This window comes from Glycine soja, chromosome 6 (assembly GCF_004193775.1).
Source record: "Glycine soja cultivar W05 chromosome 6, ASM419377v2, whole genome shotgun sequence".
In the NCBI taxonomy this organism is placed as follows: Eukaryota; Viridiplantae; Streptophyta; class Magnoliopsida; order Fabales; family Fabaceae; genus Glycine; species Glycine soja.
The window spans coordinates 40,035,988-40,057,186 of NC_041007.1; the positions used below are offsets into that span (position 1 = coordinate 40,035,988).

General features: G+C 36.2%; 3 protein-coding genes across 3 annotated transcripts; 1 reads left to right on the forward strand and 2 right to left on the reverse strand.

Moving 5' to 3' along the window:
* Positions 1-656: 656 nt before the first annotated feature.
* Positions 657-5,432, reverse strand: LOC114416934 (cytochrome c-type biogenesis ccda-like chloroplastic protein). The gene is made up of 13 exons (XM_028381975.1): positions 5,376-5,432; positions 5,130-5,214; positions 4,453-4,569; positions 3,998-4,032; positions 3,407-3,537; positions 3,218-3,303; positions 3,109-3,140; positions 2,452-2,613; positions 1,816-1,888; positions 1,630-1,730; positions 1,177-1,269; positions 1,028-1,074; positions 657-864 (listed from the first exon to the last, which is right to left on the reverse strand). The coding sequence occupies exons 2-13, from the start codon at positions 5,212-5,214 to the stop codon at positions 792-794; spliced, it is 1,035 nt and encodes a 344-aa protein (XP_028237776.1). The 5' UTR covers positions 5,376-5,432; the 3' UTR covers positions 657-791.
* Positions 5,433-6,438: 1,006 nt separating this feature from the next.
* Positions 6,439-11,525, reverse strand: LOC114416935 (proteasome subunit alpha type-6). Its single transcript, XM_028381976.1, has 9 exons — positions 11,234-11,525; positions 10,532-10,626; positions 10,368-10,449; positions 9,843-9,939; positions 8,726-8,784; positions 8,469-8,551; positions 7,854-7,949; positions 7,304-7,363; positions 6,439-6,757 (listed from the first exon to the last, which is right to left on the reverse strand). The coding sequence occupies exons 1-9, from the start codon at positions 11,307-11,309 to the stop codon at positions 6,665-6,667; spliced, it is 741 nt and encodes a 246-aa protein (XP_028237777.1). The 5' UTR covers positions 11,310-11,525; the 3' UTR covers positions 6,439-6,664.
* Positions 11,526-14,144: 2,619 nt separating this feature from the next.
* Positions 14,145-19,985, forward strand: LOC114416237 (protein MAIN-LIKE 2-like). The gene is made up of 6 exons (XM_028381107.1): positions 14,145-14,297; positions 14,411-14,992; positions 15,174-15,460; positions 15,536-15,575; positions 19,568-19,726; positions 19,809-19,985. The coding sequence occupies exons 1-6, from the start codon at positions 14,145-14,147 to the stop codon at positions 19,983-19,985; spliced, it is 1,398 nt and encodes a 465-aa protein (XP_028236908.1).
* The last annotated feature ends 1,214 nt before the right edge of the window (positions 19,986-21,199 follow it).

Consider the following 21,199-nt stretch of genomic DNA (forward strand, 5'->3'; position numbering starts at 1 on the left):
CCTTATAATTATGTACAAAACATAATACGTCATAGTTACTTGGGCAAGTGTTTCGTTTTATTTTATTCAAATATTTAAGTTGTGTAATTGATAAATTATTCAAAACCTTATTTGAAAAATAAAAGAACACTAAGGCTAAGATGACTTGAATGTCTTCAATATGGCTTTAATAATGGAGGATACAACTGAAGTATGAAAAGGATTCTTGAATTTTATTGCATATTTTTTTAATATAATTACAAAGATCTCACTCAGTAACAAGTCCCATGACGGTTACATTAGCAATTCATATCAATTAAGCTCGACTCATTTAACAGGCAAATCTGTTATATTTAAACATGCAAAATGCTAAATATATCTACTTTGAGTGAATCTTACAAGTTTCAGCTTAAACTGCATGTGGTATTCTTTTTTAATCTTTCGTAATAGTAATGAATGTGCCACCCCAGCTTTATGTTTAAAGAGACTGACCCAGTGTAAGATTGAAACCATGAAAACTGCAATTCTCATCCCTTAAAGGAGAGCATGATTTGGTCATTGTGATTATCATTATCAAAATTTTGCTCCGTTGAAGTTAATAAATGGTCCAATGCAGTAAGTTTCCTACCAATATAGCAATATTTTGCACGCCAAAACAAATATATTATGTATTTGGATGAAGAAGAATTCGGCTGTGGTATGCAATAGTCTCATTTGGATTTCTATTCCAATTGAATTGAATACTTGTATGACATATATACATTGAACTGTTAATGTAAAATATCACAGCATGTTAAGAGCCAAGAGATTTTCTACATCACCATTGTGACTGGGAACAGCCTATCTAAGAACGTATATACACCACCACCTAACAGCATTGCTCCGCTGTGGGACAAGAAAATTGTAACATGCATAAGAAACCATGGAAGCTATGAAATTCAACAAGAGGAAACTAGAAAATAATCAGACCATAAATTGTGTAGGGAGAACATGAGTGTGTACCCTTTATGTGCTTAATTGCTTATCAAAAAATAAAAATAAAAATTACCTTATAGGATTGATCCATGCCGAGAACTTGCGGAATGAGAGCAAGCTCTGCCAATACAGATTTGAATCAGAAATATTTTTCTCCACGAGACATCTTCGTTTATAATTAGAAAGTTACTATTTTATAAAACCAAAAAATCATGTACTGACCTGTAGTGCTCCAGCAAAAGAAGCAGCCAAGAGTAAAGGAGAAACATAGCCAGTTGTGTATGTTAAAAGTAAGCTGCCTCCAATCACCGGGTCCTGCCAAGAAATCATCATTTTCTTCGTTAACTTACAAATGACCAGAAAATAAACAGTCATTATACTATTATGCAATGATGTACATATAATAATTAAGCATCCCTTCTACTTTGGAGCTCCATAAAGCAATTTGTCATGGGGGCATTGATGCACAAGCACAACAACAAAAACAAATGTTATCCTACATATTAGGTTCAAAATTTTAGAAACAGATGAAATTTATCATAGTAGATCTGTCTGAGATTTTGAATTGAATAACTAGAACTGGAGAGCAAATAACACTGGTTTGCCTCAAGTTCTTTTGCCAACCCTGCATGAACAATGAAGACCTAATGGTTGTTAATACAAATTACAAAGTACCTTGGATGCAGCAACATATCCCAGAAGGGTGGCCAAGACAGGTGTACTACAAGGTGAGGCAGCTAAGGCAAATGTAAGCCCGGCGAGGTATGCTTGCACACCTATGAGTAGAATTTGTTCGTGTAAATGTGCTGCTTTCAAACTTATAATGAAAGAACTCAAGTCAGCATAAGAGCATAAACTTACTGGATGGGAAATTGGCAGCTGCTGCACGTGGATCAAAACTGTCAAAGAATGAGGGGAGCCGTAATTCAATGATCTGCAAAATAATTTCAAAGTGAATTACAAACATAAATATGGCGAAATGTCTATTCAACAAAACTTTTATAATGGATTAGATTTTAAAACTTGTGTTAGTGTGTCACTACTCTAAAAATCTTATAACTTTGGAAAGTGTCTTGTAAGCACACATGTTACGCATCAAACTATCTCCAATGAAAATGCACAAAATGTAACTGCACAGAGCTTAAGGTAACTAATGTAAAACTTGTATGAACATTTCAATTCATAATTTAATCATAAAACTTAGAGCACCAGAAATTATCTCAAGCCTGAACAGTAGAAAACTACAAGGCTGAGCTTTGACAGGCCTAATCCACTGTAATTCTTAATAAGATTTAAAGATTTTGTAAAGAACATTATGTATAATTAGTTCCAAAATGCAGTGAATAACCCTTCTGACTGAGTGAGTTACGGGTGTTGTTGCAGGCAAAAGGAAATGAAAATAAAAAAGACAAGAAAACTAATAGCACAGATTTTCAAAACCTGAAAGTCTGTAACCTTTAGAACACAAAGAAGGGGGAAGAGAAACTGTTTCAGTACCTCAAGAAGATTCAGACCCATAATTATAGCCAAACCAGAAGCTGCCAAAGGTAATCCTTGGCCAATCTGTCCATAAGCCTTTCCTGCAAATGAAGCTCCTACACCCAACAGTGCTAACGTGGTTGCAAGGCCTAAGGAGAATGCAATGGAATCTCCTACAACCTGACAGAAAAAGAGAATGATATTAGTGAGAATTCTGTCTCTGTGTGTGAGTCTCTCAAAAAGAATTTATAGAAACAAGACAAGAGGAGGAAATGATGCACTTTCGGAAAAATTCATATATGCAATGCTATGGGTCATAATGACCTCCTCAAATATGCATCTTACTAAACTAAGCTCAATGTATACAGTTTAAATAAAAATTAGAGGGAGTCAAATTCAAAAGACCAAAGGTCCAAGCATTTTACATATGAAGCCTGCTTTAATAAAATGCAAGGCATTGTGGTTGTAAAATGCTGCTACATATCAGATCTTTGCATCTTAGTAGAAACCTAAAAGATTAAAAACAGAGATTTAATTAACTAATATTACACAATGGCATATCACTTGCTATATTATTATTTAGCATTAGTAATCAGTAAACTTCAATCCTCAAACATGGCCGTAAAAATAGATAAGAATAATGTCACCCAAATAACACAGTTAGCTAGTTTTTACCTGTGCTCTGCTTTTGCCAGAGCCAAATGCCCCTGAAATATTCCAAACAACAAATTTAGGCAACTAAAAAGGTAATAATACTGAAAATTCCAAACAGTAGCATGCTCACCAATGTAACCAAGGGTCAGTGGTAAGACACTAAGTGTACAGGGAGAAAGGCTGGTAACAAGCCCAGCCCCATAAATTACAGCCAAACTGTGAACATAAATAAACAGCAAACAACAAACTATTAACATGTGTTTCGAATTTTCAGGGAAAAAAATACTAAGAAAATAATGTTTAGGAATTTAAAGTGCACCTAGTGAAACTGAGAGAGGTTAATTGGCCCTGAACAGCTTCATTGGCCTGCTGTCCAGCTGAAAATAGAAAGCCTCCAAACCAGTCACCGAGGCTTCCATCAGCCAAAGCATAAATAGAAGCAGCCACTTCCTGATTCAGTAAAATAATTCTAGTTCCTCAAGAAATGACACAAAAGAGGCAGCCACAATGACTTGGATGTATAGTATTTATAAGGATTTGGAACAATTTGTGTCATTTCAACTATCAAAGAGGCATTGACAACAACCTTTCCTAGTCATCATTGGCTTACAAAAGCTAGCAACTTCAGTACAGTATCTCATACACAAATAAAAGGAAACAAAAAGTGCCGGTCATGTATTCTCTCCTCGCAATAACCAAGATTTACTAGACCATTATATGTATTGATTGAGTTTACATCCAATAACAATATATACATTAGGTTCTTACGTGACCTTGTTAAAAAAGAAAATAAAAACAACTCCAAGAATATACACATCAAAGGAACATTGAAAAGAGTTGATAACACCATAAGTTATTTGGTTGCAAATAGACATTGAAACAAATCACCAACATAGTTATTCATACTTACAGCTTTTGCAGCGACTGGAGCAACCAAGTGTGCCACTGAAAAAATGGAAACAAGAAGCATTCACCAATACAATCAACCAATCCCATCCATCAATGTCATAGCAGTATCACAGTACAGAGCAGAGTTTGAGAATTATTTATAAGCCACCCTAGCCAAGTTGCAAATATGGCATAAAAAGTTGATATTAGCAAGTTCCTTGTTCCCAAAAGAAGGAAAAGAAAAGAGAAAAAGAAAAATTAATAAGCGTGTACAAGAGGCCTGTGCAGCATAATGTTAAGCTTGTTTTACAAAATAGCATGCCTTATCCCAATAGAAGAAGAACCACTAAAATGAGATTAACACGGCAAGAAGTTTGTTTGGAAAACACATTATCTTGTGACAAATTTAAGAAATGAAACAAGGGATACATGAGAGGGTAATATAATCCACAATATCCATATGTTCAAAGACAGTACCTGTCATGACTCCAATGCATGTCCCAATGTTATTGCCATTAATCTTCCATTTGGACCGAAGACACTTTTCAGGTTTGGAAGGTTTTTGGTGCGTATTGATGGGAACAATATGCCTGCCTATAACCAAAAAAAGGAAGTAAAAAACAAAGAAAGGATACCATGTCTTACATTTTGTTCAAAGACATGAACGTTGAACCAAACAAAGGATAGCAACATCTGATGAAATAATTGGCAACAAACATTGTTCCAAATCCCAACGATAAAAACATGAAGTGCCCTTCCATACCACATCTTTAATTAACCAAAAATATGAAACCATACACATCCAATAACTTATTTATATATAAATCATTGATATTCTCTACCAGGGACAATCCTGCTCGAGACAGGTAGGACCACCAGAGACGGCAAAACTCTCCCTGAGAATTTAATGCTAGTGCATACCCAGGGCTCAAACTCGAGCACTGACTAACCTGGAACAAGTAAGAACTGAATCCCTCGCTACATGGTCTACACATCCAATAATAATAATAATAAAGAAATTCATAGGACCTTTTCCTAACACGTCTTCAAAAACATTAACAGTAAAAAAAATCAGCAAATTATTCTTTTTTAGAAGAAAAAAAAAAACATTTATGATAAGCATGGCATGGACGCAGAGAAATTGGCAGACTCACCATCCTGGTGAAGATTGCAGCTTACGATTCTGCGATTTTGAAGCTGAAGACTGTAATTACCGCACAAGCTCATACTCAAACTCATCTGAACGTACAATTAGATAATAAAAAAAAATCAAAATCCAGGAAGAAGAAAAAAAAAATAACAATTATTTCTTCAACGGAAGCTCAATTGTTGTTGCAATTTTGTTTTGCACTGAATGGGTCACCGTTTAGAGAGTTAGAGAGAAGAGAGTGGTTCCTTACTGTTTGGAACACGGAACCTATGCGGAATGAAAAAAATCCAAACCCCGACAAGTTGAGTTGTGGCGGTTAAGTATGTTCTCTTAAATACTTAATTTGACAAGTTTAATTTTATTTTTTTTCAAATTAAATTCACACAAGATTAAAAAAAATTATTTTACCTAATTCAGATCCTCAGTTAATTTAACTTATAACATCAAATTTATTAATAATTTCTATATCTTTTTCTGAAATTATTTTAAAATTATTGGAACTCGTCCTCAAACTCATTCTATTTAATTATTTTACATCTAATTAATTAATTAATGTGCTAAACTTCTTTACTTCTCATATAGTAGAGAATGAATTTATTTTATTAATTTTTAATATTAATTATAAACTAATTAAGCATATTTTAATAAAAAAATAAATATAAAATACCATTTAAAAAAGTCTTATAAAAAGAAATTAGGAATGAAAATAGTGTTATTAACATTTTAAATAAAAATTTGTAAAATTATATTTTTAGTTAGTTATATTTTTAGTTTCTGACATTTGAAGAAAATCCAAATTTGATCCTCCAAATTTTTTTTATAAAAAAAAAATTATCCCCTCAAATATAAAGAATAAGAATTTTAGTCCCTTAAATTCGATGCTCTCAAATGAGTACTTAGACACTAAAAACATACTATTTATAATTCGAGAGAATAACTTATTTTTAAAAATAAAATAAAAATAGATAACTAAAACTGAATTTACTCCAAATTTTTTAGGGACTATAAGCCAATTTTTTAAAATTTCATTTCATTCCATTAAAAAAAAAAAAACAAATCAAACTAACGTGAAGAGACTGTAAAATTGCGTCCCAAAATTCGTTCTAAACGTGTTCATCAAGCTCACCGAAAGAAAGAGTTGCTTGACATAAAATTAATTTCTCACTATATCAAATTTTATTTGGGATATTTGAATAGGAAATTCTCATAAAATATCATTTTTTTAAAAAGACAGAACATCCGGCACCGAAGCTCAAATCCCTACGCAAGGCCCAACAAATTTTAACAGTATTATGCCTATACACACGTCTTCGTTTTGTAAACAATTTTTTTAATAATAAAAAAAAAAGTATTGGTAGAAACATGAAACATTTTCCCAAGTAAACTTGTAATAGGAAATCAAATACCATCTTCAACATCATTCTTGAGTAACTCACCACTCAAATATCACAAGGAAATCAATTCGATGATTCCAGAAACAAGTACATAATATAATCTCTACCATCAGAAAGTTTGAACAACTACATCCTTATCAAGAACTCAGTCACGCTCACTTATTGCAGTCAAGTGCTCATCAATTTCGTCGGTGGTTAAAACTCTGAATTCTGGATTATCCTTCCGCACCACTCCAACCTAGAAAATGTGCGAAACACAATCATTTGCACTAAATCAGAGAAGAAAATGTTTGTTGGAAGGGAATAGTCATAAAAAAATTTAATCATTGTCAACATACTAATCTATGCCATTGAACAGCTAACATTACATATTTGAGTTATTACTAGTCCATATTACTAAGCACTAGAATCAACAATCAATTGAAACATTAGAGAATCACAAAAACAATGAGAATAAAAAATTATAGACTCTTGTGTATTCATAACCTACGAGGAAAGCTAATGGAGTAGTGAGTGATGAAAAAAAAATGGTGTAACCTGAGTTGCCTAACTTGAAGACAAATGAAAGAGTGTCATAAACTCAAAAAGAAAACAAACTAGGCAGCATGACAAAAATGCATGACTTTTGTTAATGAGAAAGAACAATAAATGTTTTGGCCTTTCAAGAACTAAATCAAGAATGAAATCCTGCAATACTTTTTAAAAATAAAATATGGATCATTTTACCAATTTCAATAAACATGGGGTCATATAAAGGTCTGTAAGCTTTAAAATAAAGTTCTACCTCAATCTCAGTGGCCTTAAAATCCTCCTGAAGAACTGATTGCAGGGCAGAAATGGCAGTCTGATAAACAAAACAGGGAGATCTTAGAGAATTAGAACATCAAAAGCATGAAGGGATAACTGTTAATGTAATCGCTGAAAATCATTTTCATGTCTTTAGTTATAATAGCACATAATTTAAAGTCTAACGAACAAAAACCAATTGCATTAATGAGGAAGCATAGATAAAAAATTATCACTCACAAGAAAGAAGAAAGGGCAACAAATTATATAATGCATATGAGAAGGTTTAAGCTAAGTCAAGGGCTGATATGTAATGTACATGAAACCTAACCATTACGTGTTAGTGTCATAACTAAGGTAATAAGTTACAGTTTTGATGAGAATCAACAAAATTCGTTGTTCATCCTAAAAAACTGATACATATCCTTGAAAGCACACAAATTCTCAGTGACAACATGGAAGTCTTTCCATACCAACAAAAGATTGCCAATTTCACAAACTAGGCAGAGGGAACTGGAGTGAGGGAAAAAACAATGCAAGAACACTACCTGAACCGTCTCCTCATATGTAAATGAAGGGTCATTCTTCATCTTCTTTTCCAAGAAATTAATTGCCTCTTGGTCCTTCAATCCAGCACTTGTTGCCTGAGTACATTATAAAATATTACACTTCAATTTCTGTCTAAAAGTGCATTCAATTAATTACAAACAGATTACAATGCATGAAGTGATGACAGATGAAGAAACACGATTCCTTAACATTTCATATGCATACTCCCTCCTTTTCACCACCATTGACTAATGATAATCCCTTCTTTTCTGGCTCAAGCATAAATTGTATTTATATTGCCATGGCAATTTTTTTATTTGGTTCCCTAGTTCCTCAATCTTACACTAGTATTAAAAAAAAGGGAATAACAATTTTTCACAAAGTAAAAGCAGGCGATCTTGCTTAGTCATCCCCAACCCCCTCTCCATTTTAATATTTTATGATAACAGGTAATTGTTTTCAGCGCAAGAGTCTGAGTTGTTAAAATAGGCAAAGAAATATGCAACAAAGAAACTTTTATGGAATTGAATTTATCATCATCATGTTTTATCTTCTCATTAAATAAAACAAAAAATCTAAACATCAATCAAAGTGAGAGAAGATCTTCTATGTACCTTGTGACCAAAGTAATGACCAGCTGGATCACATTTGTATAGCTGAGGTCCATATTCATCATCAATACCCAAAACCATAGCAACTTCACGACACAATAGATTCAAAATCATAGAAAGCGGATATGACATCAATAATTACAATAAGTAATTGAAATATTAAAAAAATTATCAATAATGTTATCATACAAAACAAATTGAGTGATCTTTCAAACAGGGTAAAATTATTCAGCTGTGAAAAGGCTAAGAAGAAAATATACCTACTCCGAGTGGTCTCATATAAGCATGTTGAGTATAGACTTGTGATTTATCTGCAATCCTGTTATTGAGAAAGAAAACAAAGAGCAGACACAAAAGATGTTATTGACAAATTATAAAAGCCTAAAATGGTAAAATATAACAAGGTTATTGCAAACTAGTATGTGTTGGTGGCTGCAGCCTCGAAGCACATTCAAGGTGTTCAGTTGTGACTTGTGAGCAATATGTTCTAACAAGTAACTTCACACAGGGTTTGGGGATTCTCAACCATAAAAACCCAAGCATAGACAAAACTGTTACTGCAATTACTAAAGAAGCAATAGAAATTTCAAGCCCTAGAAGTGTCTCAAGAAAAAAAAATGGTATGCTATACACCGCCTGCCAAACACCATTATATCACAAATGTTTAATCATAATCAGTATCATTTCCAGAGAGTGGATAAAAATCTGGACATAACTATTACTTATTACATTAAAAAAATTATTGTAAAGATGGTGTAGAACAAGAGTTAGAATGAGGTAGATGGATAAGGAAAGTAAAAGCCACCTAATTGCCAATTACTTTACAATCAGATTTGCATCAAGTGCTTTATATAACTGGCAAAATGAAAGATGGCAATGAACAATCACACCCAATAAATTCAATCCTTATAAAACCTTGACATAAAATTATCATCTCTAAAACTGAAATAAGTTTTCATTCTTTATCAGCATCCAGCATCCCTATCTAAAACACGACAACAATAAGTAGGTGATGGGTCCAATAACTTGCTAAAACTCATAGCTATAATGGTTTCTAATGTGGGATCTATTAACAGCACCTATTTGGAGGAGAAGGCACTAATAGTTTCTTTACTGTTTTAGTACATTAGATGCTAATTACTGATAAGCGTGCAATCTACATATTCAACACAGTAGGAGGGGCAACAGATAACAGAATCTTCCAGTTACACCTAAATAGCAGAAGCATGTTACAGCAATGTGGCTATTGCCAATTGTTGTACTGTTCCCGTGCATTAAATAAGCAAGTACATGTAACATTCTTCTCCACTAAATAATGAAAACTTGAAAGCATATGAAACAGGATAATAAGCAGCTAGTAATAGTAATACCACTTACCATTTAGCTAATACATCTACAGGCATCTCATATCCATATGTAAAGCGAAACTCAGCTGCTTCATTTCTTGCTTGTTGGACCAGTGTCCTAGCATCAGCTGGAAAGAGGTATTCCAATATTATGAAGCAAAAATTGAATTTTCAATGTAAAAATAATTTAGCTCAAAATATATCTTTATACAAAATATTTATTTATCTCTGGCTGAAATCTAAACATGTGCTCATACATCGAAGTTCTATTTAAAGAAAAATAATATTATCATCGTCTCTAGAGTGAATCTGATCATATGTCAAATTAGCCCTAGGCACAACTTTGACAGTAACATTCAGGTCTAATAGAACTATTTTCTCATCATAAATTATCAATCACATTTTACGTAAGGTAGCACAAAGTTATTGACCAATATCACACAAAAAAGAATAAAAATAAAAAAAGGTGCATCCAAAACAAAAAGGTTTGTCTTGAAAACAAATATCTACAAGACTACAACAAAGAATCAGTGAAGAGGTGCGACAAAAAATATACCTGTCATGCCAGTAGCCAATAATCCAAGGTACTTGGTGATTGGAAAGAGGTGTGTAACACTTGTGTTGTCCAAAAGCTTATCCTGCATTGAGAATCCCAAAGTAAGCATCCTGGATACAAATACTCACACAAGCAAAACAAAGAACCATTTTTTCAGTACTCACCGGAACCTTCTTCTGAGTAACGACACAAATTGAATCCTTTCCTCGGACACCAATCGAGGTGATTCCTGCAGCCTTCACAGCCTTGAAAGCATACTCTGTTTCATCATGCATAAAAATTCCACCACTCAGAACACGACAGCCTAACAAACTCGTCAACTCGTTTCCAAACAAGTCAAACAAACTGCAAGGAAATCTTCATAAACCCACGCTGATCGAGTGCGGGAGTTGCAGATATAAGGCCACGTTTGGTGAGGTTAAATTAGGGCTTAACACAACATCATTCAAAAAAAAAAAAATACAAAAGCAAAACAGAACATAAGATTGAGAAAGAGAAACTGATACATTTTGCAACGAGAACAAAATACTATATTTCGATCATTAAGTGACGCAATCAATCACTTCAGATTCATGTGAACAATTCTTAACTTTTGATTTCGACCTTCTTAGTTCCTAAGCCTTTCAAAGGTGCAATCCACTAACCTAGCTCACTACTCCACCACCACTAATTTCAACTCAAATCATCAAAACTATAACAATAATTAATAATTAATAACACTTCTTTTCCACATTGAAATTCTAGAAAAGTTAGGTTAGGTCCATCAGAGAGCGTGAGAGATCTAGACAGTGTGTCTCCGATTAAAACAACGCCGTTGCGAGAGGTTACAGTAAAATAAGAAGAAGAAATTTATTTGAGCTACGTACCCACTTGAAAGAGACGTCCTTCAGGGGAGAAAATAGTGATGTGACGATCGTATCCACCTCCACTTCCTCGACTCATTTTTGCCCTAACGGATGAAGGCGGTGTGCGACGTCGCTTGCGGTGGTCTAGGGCAGCGGCGGTAACGGACGAGAGTGATGCAATTGGTTTTGGGAAAAAGCGCAACGAAGAAGAAGCCGAGAGTGGAGACGGAGACGGTGCTTTTACTCTTTAACTCCTTTAAGCATCGATCTCAACTTCCTACTCAAGAAAACATGGAGGTTATGATTTTGAGATCCAGTACCCTCAAATGGGCCGAATATGGGTAATTTTTTAACGCACTCTATTTCGGCTGGTGCACCACATGTTGAGTGCTGCTAGGTGCACCCAGCAGTTTTGCTGGTGCACCCAGCAATATTTGGGAAAAGACTTAAAAGCCCCTCAAGAATTTTTTAAAAAAATAACTCTCGCCTCTCTCTCTCCCACGCCTGCTACTTCTTCCTTCCTCGTACGGTTCTGCTTCTGCTTCTTCATTCTTCTGCTTCTTCTTCGAGATTATGCATCTTCTTCGTTCTTCTTCTTCTTCGCGTCACGATTCTGCATCTTCTTCCCAAGTGAAGGCTTCTTCTTCGCGTTTCTACTTCTTCCTCGAGGTACGTTTCTCCTTCGTGTTTCTGCTTCTTCCACCATTGTTGTCAGCGATGGCGGAAACCGCTACCGGGAAGTTGCTGGGCTGTTTACGAATCACCTGATCCGTAAGAGGCTTACGGATCAAGTTGATCCGGAAGAGGCTTACGGATCAAGTTGATCCGGAAGAGGCTTACGGATCAAGTGATCCGTAAACTGTTTGTTAGTAGTTTACGGATCAACTTGATCCGTAAGAGGCTTACGGATCAGGGGATCCGTAAACTACTAACAAACAATTTACAGATCACTTAATTCGTAAAAGTAACAGTTTCATTTTAATTGAAAAAATACCAAATATTTCATACATTGTGAGCTTTTTTTGAAATTAGGGTATTTTAATTTAGATTGTACAATCATTGCCTGCAAATCAAAGCTCCCCCTTTAATTAGGTTTGCTTGCCTTATTTTGTTTTTGGTTGTTTCAATATTGTTGAACTTGAACATTGTAATAGTGACAATGCTCCCCCTTTAATTAGCTTTTTTTGGTTGTTTCTTGGACACATTAGAAAAAAATCTTGTCTCGGTTAGCACCTAATATCCCTTTTTCGTAGACATACATATTAGTTAGGATGCTCCCCCTTATATGATGAATAGAATAAAACACACATCAGTGATTACATTTATGGGTCTATTTAGATAAACTTTTCTATATATATAGATATATCCTCTTTTAGGGAATTATCCAAATAGTATATATTGATTAGCATTTTTTTATCAGCAAAATAGGATATATATATATATATATATTAATAAAAGAGTACCAGAGGTACTATAATTACAACGTGTTATAAAAATCCTAGTGGATTCACATGTGATGCTACTTTCGGACTGATGTGATCCACCCTACAAAAAAGAATACATCAACAATACCCCTTGGCTTGAAAGCCCTCCTAAATTAATGCCCCACAGCTAATGAACCCTCCTAATCTGTTGAAAAACATATTGTTAGGTTGGTAGACCAATAGTTAGAGTGCATATTAAAGTCTTTCTCCAATGCTCGAAGCCAAGACCATAGCAAAAACAGTCCATCATCCATCAGCATAGTAGCGTTGAATGATTAGCATGAATTACATCATTTAAAAAATTCCAAGAGATACCTAATGCTTGTATGAAATTATCCAAATATTCCAAACCAAATATTGCTAGTAAAACTAGTCTCATTATTAAAAAGATAAAAATCACAACTAGAGTAAGCACGGGCACAAAGATGTCACCCCCACCAACACCTTCCACAGTCCTAAATGCTGATTCCTAGGAATCCAATCATATATTTTTGGTAAGTGTTACACTCTTAGGTAGCATTTGGTAAACATATTAGAACAGAAGTTACAAAATGGAACATAACCAATGGGTTCTATTCTAGCTTTGGTGAATTATAAAAAAGTGAACAAAACACAATATTGTGTTGAGAAATGGTATATTTTGATTCTATTTCGTTTATCCACACACATCAAACACTATCTTAGCATTAATTCCTAATTTTCGTTTATCCACACACATCAAACACAATTTTGATTCTATTTCGTTTATCCACACACATCATTCCTTCATGAATCATTGTTTCTCAGATTCATAAAGCTTAGCAAGTTTCTCTCTAAGCATTTGAGATGTTGTTGACCACTAAGCATTTGAGATGTTGTTGACCATTGTTTATGCTTAGTTTGTTTATCCATACACATTTGAGATGTTGTTGACCACAAAACAACACCTTCCTGAATCAAGGTCAATACCACTAAGCATTTGAGATGTTGTTGACCACTGTTTATGCTTAGTTTGTTTATCCACACACATTTGAGATGTTGTTGACCACAAAACAACACCTTCCTGAATCAAGGTCAATACCACTAAGCATTTGAGATGCTATTGACAGTTGTTTGTCAGATTCATAAAGCTCAGCAAGTTTCTCTCTAATAAGTAAAACATATGATAAAACAACAAGTGGCCATTAGAGTAATTGAATTGAGTCAACCAAATGCTTGAAATTTGAGAAAATGAAATGAGTGATGGATTTTGCGGTACTCATTTGCAGATCATGGTTAGGACTAAAGGATTAGGTCGTGCCTTAGGTCAGGTCACTGGCAGAGGTGTGGGCAGAGGAGATCGTGATGATTCTGATGATGCTCCGCAGCGCTGACGGCCTACTACATCCGCACGGAGGCAGCGAGTCGCTGTGACTGCGGATCACGTCGATGAGCCAGTCATCCCTGCGCCAGATGTTCAGGATGACCCAATGGAGGCACCAGCTGCTGTAGAGGACATTCCTGCAGACACAGGTGCAGAGGCTGCTGAGGATGAGCATGAGGGATTTCCGGGTGGTCCGAGCGACCCATCCGTGTTGACCCTATATGCGGATCACGTTGCTTACAGCGTATGGACGGGAGAGGTATGTATACTATTTATTTTTAATTACTTGTAAATTATACTTTATGATTGAAATTAGTTTTCCTTTAAATAATGATTTTAACGAATTTTGCGTTCCTTTATACTTCAATTCAGGAGCATCCTGAATTGAAGCTATCCTCTCATGGGAGGAAGGTCCACAGTTTAGGCAGGCTTGTCCCTGCCATTAAGGGACTTGTTGCTGGTACAGGACTAAGTCCTCTGATCGCATGTTCGATAGACACCGGCGATCAGGGACTTTTGTCCACGTTTGGGGAGCGGTGGCACCGGGAGACGTCTAGTTTCCATCTCCCGGTGGGAGAGCTCACCATCACGTTGGACGACGTCTCCTCGCTTCTCCATCTTCTCGTGATTGGTGACTTACACGCTTTTGAGCCCTTGCACGTGGATGATGCAGTTCAGATGCTGGTGGACTTGTTGATGGTCTCTCCAGAGTCTGCTAGGGTTGAGACAGCCCAGTGTCGCGGACCGTACGTACGCCTGCAATGGGTATGTGATATATATGAGCGCCGATGCCAGGCAGGTCATTGGACAGCTGCAGCTCGCGCATATCTTCGTCACCTTCTGGGTTGCACTCTGTTTGCTAACAAGAGTGCAACCATTGTCCATGTTGTCTACTTGGAGGCCCTTCGTGACCTCAGTATGACAGAGAGGTACACTTGGGGAGTGGCTGCTTTGGTGCATATGTACGACCAGCTGAACGATGCATCTATGAGCCACAGCTGACAGCTTGGCGGTTACATCACACTGTTGCAGGTAACAAATATGTTTTTTATTCGTTCAGCCTCAACAATGTTCAACTTTAAATTTTGTTACACTTTCATTATTAATGTTTATAATTTTGATGTTACATCTGTAGTACTGGATTTACGAGCACTTTTCGTCGGTCGCGAACTCCACTATTGATCAGGAGTACGTCGAGGATTCTCTGCGTGCGTGTAGGTGGATTGCGACCAAGAAGACCGTGAAGAGCATTCGTACGCCGGCGTACTGGGAGCGCCTGGACCGACTCCGGATTCTAGATGTCTGTTGGATCCCTTATGGGGAGCACCGGGAGGTCCGGGACTTCCACGTCAGATCGAGCTATTCCGGTCTCTTGCGCTGGGGGCCTGTTGCTGTTTATTACCGATCGGAGAGGGTCGTGCGGTAGTTTGGCTACACGCAGACCATTCCTGCTCCTCCTGTCGATTCATGGGTCTCGTATGGTGATATACACGATAGGTGGATGCACTACGAGGATCATATCGTACCAGCAGGTGAGGTGTGCGTTGTGCTAGGGGCGTGTTCCAGTGACTACATGGACTGGTTCTTCCGCATCTCCCATCCTTTCATGACACCAGGCCATGTGACATCCTGGAAATTTCTACCCAAAATTTTGTAAACGATGCATTTTGAATGATTATATATATAAGTATTATTCAGTGTGTATATATATATATATATATATATATATATATATATATATACTTCTGGTAGAAGTAGGTATATTGGGGGAAAGATACACGGGTTAGGCTAATTAACGAAGAGAAATCCATAACTGGATAGTTATAGATTAATTCTCAATTAATTAGTCTAAAAATTATCGTTTTGCGTGCAACTTAAAATTTAACAAAACCAACCTCTGAACCACGCTCGGGGTTTCATTCTGAGCGTTTTGATATATATATTGCCTACCTTCGAAAACTGGCCCCGACGGGTGCAGAGAAACGCGAGGGACTGGAACCAGAGAAACGACACGCAAACCGAGGCATGATTTTAGCATTTCAAAAGGTCAGATTTTTCTCTTCATGTGGCTGAGTATGAGTCACATCAAGAGAAAAAGTGGGCCCTTTTTGCTCCACTCAAAAGGAGACATGTAGCATACCCTTTTTTTTTAAAAAAAAAAAAAAAAGAGGGAGCCTTTTAAACTAAAAAGCCACGTTCTCTCTCCTCACTCAGCCAAAAGTTCATAAGCTTTTCCCTCTCCCTCACGTTGCTTTTTCTCCCTTTCTCCTCCACCATTGAAGCTCCATCAAAGCTCCAACCTTTGCTCATCATTTCTGCTCAAAATCGCAAAAGGAAGCCATTTTCGGAGTTGTGAAGCGCACCTCTACGTTGTGGGACTTCAAATTTCAGGTTTGGGTAGACTTCTTTCTCACATGATTTCGTGGGTATTGGGTGTTTGGGAGATATGATGGGTAGTTTTACTAGGTTTATGCCTTATGGTAGTTATTTGTGAAGAAATTTGTTGAAAGCATGCTAAACTTGTCATGTTTGGTGTGATTCAAGCTTACCCATTCTGTTTTAGGGTTTTATGATGATGCTTGTGATCTTTGTGTGCTGAAATTGCTGATGGAAAACTGATAGAGATGAAGGGTAGAGTTAACATAGGGTTAAAAAGTGAGAATGTAGTGATATGAGTAGAAAAGTGTGATGCTTTGAGGGTTTGAAAGGCTAAATCTGGATTTAGTGGTAATGGGAGGTTAAAGTGAGTTAATCCTAGTTTAAAATGTCATTTAGGACTTATGGAAAGCTTGGGCTGAGCAAATGAGGAAAATGAGTGACCAAAGTGAAAACAAGAGTCATTTCTAGGGTAAATTGGGTATTGAGGGTCAAATTTTGATTCGGTGGAATTTTAGTAGTAAAACCAGTTTGAGAAAGTTTAGATTAATGTTATAGACTTGTGTGAGATGAGAGTTTGCTCCAAAATTACCTCATTCTCATTTTCACTTCTCAAACCTTGAAAATCCACTAAATTGAGGGGTTTTAGATACCTAGATTTTGAATTGCTTTGGTCTGAAGCTTGTCCTTGGTTTAGATATGATTTATACTTGATTTAGGACTTGTAGGATCCAATTTGGGCAAAATTGGATGAGGGCAAGAGTGATTTCGAAAATCTGCACTATTATGCAGAATTTTGCTGTTGAAATGTGCAACAGAATTTTGTGCTTGTGCAGAAAATGCTTATGCATTGCTGGTTGTGGAAAGGGTTGTACGTTTTGGGTTCTGGACGTTTTCCAGCAGATCCCAACGGTCAAAATGTATATTTATGTATTAGGGACCTCCAGTAAAATTTTCGAGTCGATCCAACGGTTAACGAATCAGAACAAAGAGAATGTTACTGGGGTATTTAAGTGAGGAAAATTGTGGTATTGGAATGTGTGTTGGGGCAGAGTTTTCTGCCTTTGCCCTGTTTTCTTGGTTTTGGATAGTTCATGATGTTTGGATGCTGAATTGCTTGGATGTTGTGGAAGCTTGGAAGGATTGATGGGGACCCGGTGTTGAGAGGAACGAGGACAAGGGCTACGTGGGAGTACGTGAGCTCAGTTGAAGGTGGGCAACTAGGGATGGTGGATTTATGTGTGATTTGTGGATGTGGAGAGTTGACTTGCACCATCGCCCGATTGCCACCAAGTACCACATATGACGGGTACCCCATAATCCTACAAGCTTGAAGTGAGGAAGTGTGGAAGAGTGAGTTTTCCTACTTTTATTCGTTGACCACAGAGTGGTACCTGGAGATATGTCGCGGGGGTCAGGAGACCTTGGGGACGTCAGGTGGGGTGCTATTGCCCAAAACCAAGCTTGATCAATCCCGACCCAACCCGGGCATAGTCAGTTAGTGAGAACCTGTGATGTACCTAAACAGGCGAGCTCCTGGCAGTCAACCGATAAAAGAACAAAGACCACAAAGCAAGGAGGCTTGTGTGGTGGTTGGCCAGTTATGAATCTTGAGTGATATTTGGAATATGGCCTCTGATAATCGATTACCAAGGGTGTGTAATTGATTACAAGGCTTAAAAATGAAGACAGGAAGTTAAGATGGCCTCTGGTAATCGATTACCAAGGGTGTGTAATCGATTACCAGGCCTAAAAATGGGATCAGGAAGTTGAGATGGCTTCTGGTAATCGATTACCAAGGGGTGTAATCGATTACCAGGCTTAGAAATGGATACAGTATGTTGAGGAGGCCTCTGGTAATTGATTACCAATACTGTGTAATCGATTACACAGAGTAACAGGCCACTGGTAATTGATTACTAGTCATGTGTAATCGATTACACAGTGGATAGTGCAGGTTTCCATGTTCTGAAGCTGTGTAACTCGAGTTTGGCCTCTGGTAATCGATTACCAATGTTGTGTAATCGATTACCAGAGAAGAAAAGCCTTGAGGCACACCTTTTAATTGCATGTAGTGGTTATGGGACGCATTGTGTTGCTACCGTAGTTAGATCTCTCATGAAAGAGTCTACCCCCTTTCTTTTATTTCTTGTAGATCGTGATGGCAGTGCAATTAATCCATGACCGAGTGGAGATGGAGTGCCTAGAGGGAGTTTAGGAGACCCTCGAAGGCAATGCAAGGTGTCGATTCCGGGGCACGATTCGATTCACGGCTACTTCATTGGTACATCCAGAGGAACCAGCACGCACGCTTCAGTGCACTGTGGAGTGGATATTACCTACACCTACTCCATATCGACTAGTGGAGCCAGTCCAAGTGATAGAGGTGACGTCATCTGAGGAAGACCCTGAGGAGGACCCAGAGGAGCTACCTCCTGAGCTTGCTGTGGATGCTCTTGACTTTCTAGAGGGTGATGAGGACCCACTCCCTGAGGTGGATTCTCCCGAGGACGTCATGTCAGCATCTGAGGCAGACTCTACGGAGGAGAGCGGTCCTGGAGGGATAGCGACTAGTGGAGGTTCTTCATCATAGTAGACGGCTCCTTAGACTAGGTTTATATACTTTTTTGGGGTGGGTGTATCTAGTACAGACTGTTAGGTTTACTCTTTTGGTTTTTGTATGGATAGACCTATTGTATAGGAATTTGATGATTGTATACATATGGCTGAAGCCACCATAGTGGATACCTTTGCTCTGGATGTCACTATGTATTTTGCAAAACTCTCATATTTTGGACAGCTTTAGATGATGAATGTACTTATGTTTAATCTTGTTATTTGAAAAGAATGTGTTAACAAACTTTATTTGAAAGAGAGTTCACCGACCGTATTTTATTTTATTATTTTACACGTGACGACCTAAAATGATGGATGATATACTTTTATTTTTTTGAAAGAACAATATATTTTAGAGGTTATGCGTGATCAGAAAGAAATGACTCCAAATAGAGTTGTGAACTGGCCATTCAGGACTATATAGTGATGATTTTCCTTCTGAACTTAATTACTGTGAAAAAGAGAAAGAAACGAAAAAGAAAAAGAAAAAAAAATCTCCCATGGATTTTGTTATTTAAATCATTACTATTAAACCAGTCATTATTTGGGGACGCCACAGGCCACACATTAGATCCTTTACCTCATGGTCACGCCCCGCAGCCCCGAGTCGTCCCTCAAGCCCCGCAGACGGATATCCCTCACGTTCTGGAGCCAGGAGCATCGTCCACATCTACGGAGGAGCCTAGACATGCAGTGGTAAGTAATACTAATAATTTACGTCATTTACCTCAATATTTGCATAATAATTTGTGTAATCAGTTTGTTTTGTATGTAACAGGAAGTTTGTGATGACATTGTTGAGAGGTTAGAGCGCCATCTAAGTCTATGGGTGGTCACGCTTGGCTCATCGATACATGAGGTGATCGAAGAATGCCTCAGATTGACCAGGAGTGTGACACAGGACCATCTAGTATACATTAGGTGTAGACGCAGGCGGTGCACTAATCAGGCGTAGTTTATGTACATATTTTATATTGATATTCCATGTATATACAAATATTGTACATGAACTCATTTCATGAGTATTGTTGGTTTTATTTATTTTCATTACTAATGTTAGTTTTATTTATTTTCATTGATTGTGTATTCCATTTGTGTTTATATACACGCGTGTTATTAAAATGGTCTGTCTAGTTAACTTAGTTATAGTATATGTAAATTATTATAAATGGTCTAGTTAACTTAGTTTACCAACTAATAAAAAATAATTTGAAATATAACTTTAAATATAATTGAAATAAAGAAGTTGAAAAGGGTGTAAAAAAAAATTAAACAAAAAATGGACATTATTCGTTATCTAAGATCCTTATTTTATATAACGTACTAATATTTTTAAATTCTCTTATAATTACTATTTTCCCATTTATACTAATGATCATATAAAAAAATGTATTATAAAGTAGTTAGTATTAATTTTTAATATAATACTAATTATTTTTTTATATTCTTTATAATATTAATAATGATATGATTAATTATAAAAATAAAAAATAAATTAATGATGATAATATTAATTTTATAAAATTATTATTATCTTTTATGTATTTATTGATTTTTATTAATATGTATAAAATAACCTTAAACAATGTCTTTAAATATGTTGTATAGTTAATAAATTATTATTTTTTCTTCTTACGGATCAAGTTGACCCGTAAGTGACTTCCGGATCAACTTGATCCGTAACTTCCGAATCAAGTACTTATGGATCAACTTGATCCGTAAGAGAAAAACCAAGCAAGGGCAATTTTACCATTTTTTTTAGAAGGTTGTGTGCACCAAGCAACACTCCCACATGTTTTATTGCAGATTGCTCAATCTGTATCACAAAAATGGGGTAACCGTTTATGAATAGCCCCGAATATGTAATCAAGATGGACCAGCCTCTCGGCCCATGGGATTTTTGGTTGTCCCCAATGTATTGGAAAACAAAAAACAAAAAAATAATATATATATATATATATATATATATGTATATATATACTTGCACTCTATTTTTCTTTAGTTTTTTGTATATTTTTATAATAAAAAAACTTTTCCAGAAAACAATTTTTAGAATTTATTTTTTAAAAAAATGTGTTATACTTTAGAAGTTTTTTTTAAATGTATTTATCATTTATAGTTTCCATAATGTATTAAAACTAACTTCTATATTACAGAAATCATTTTCCA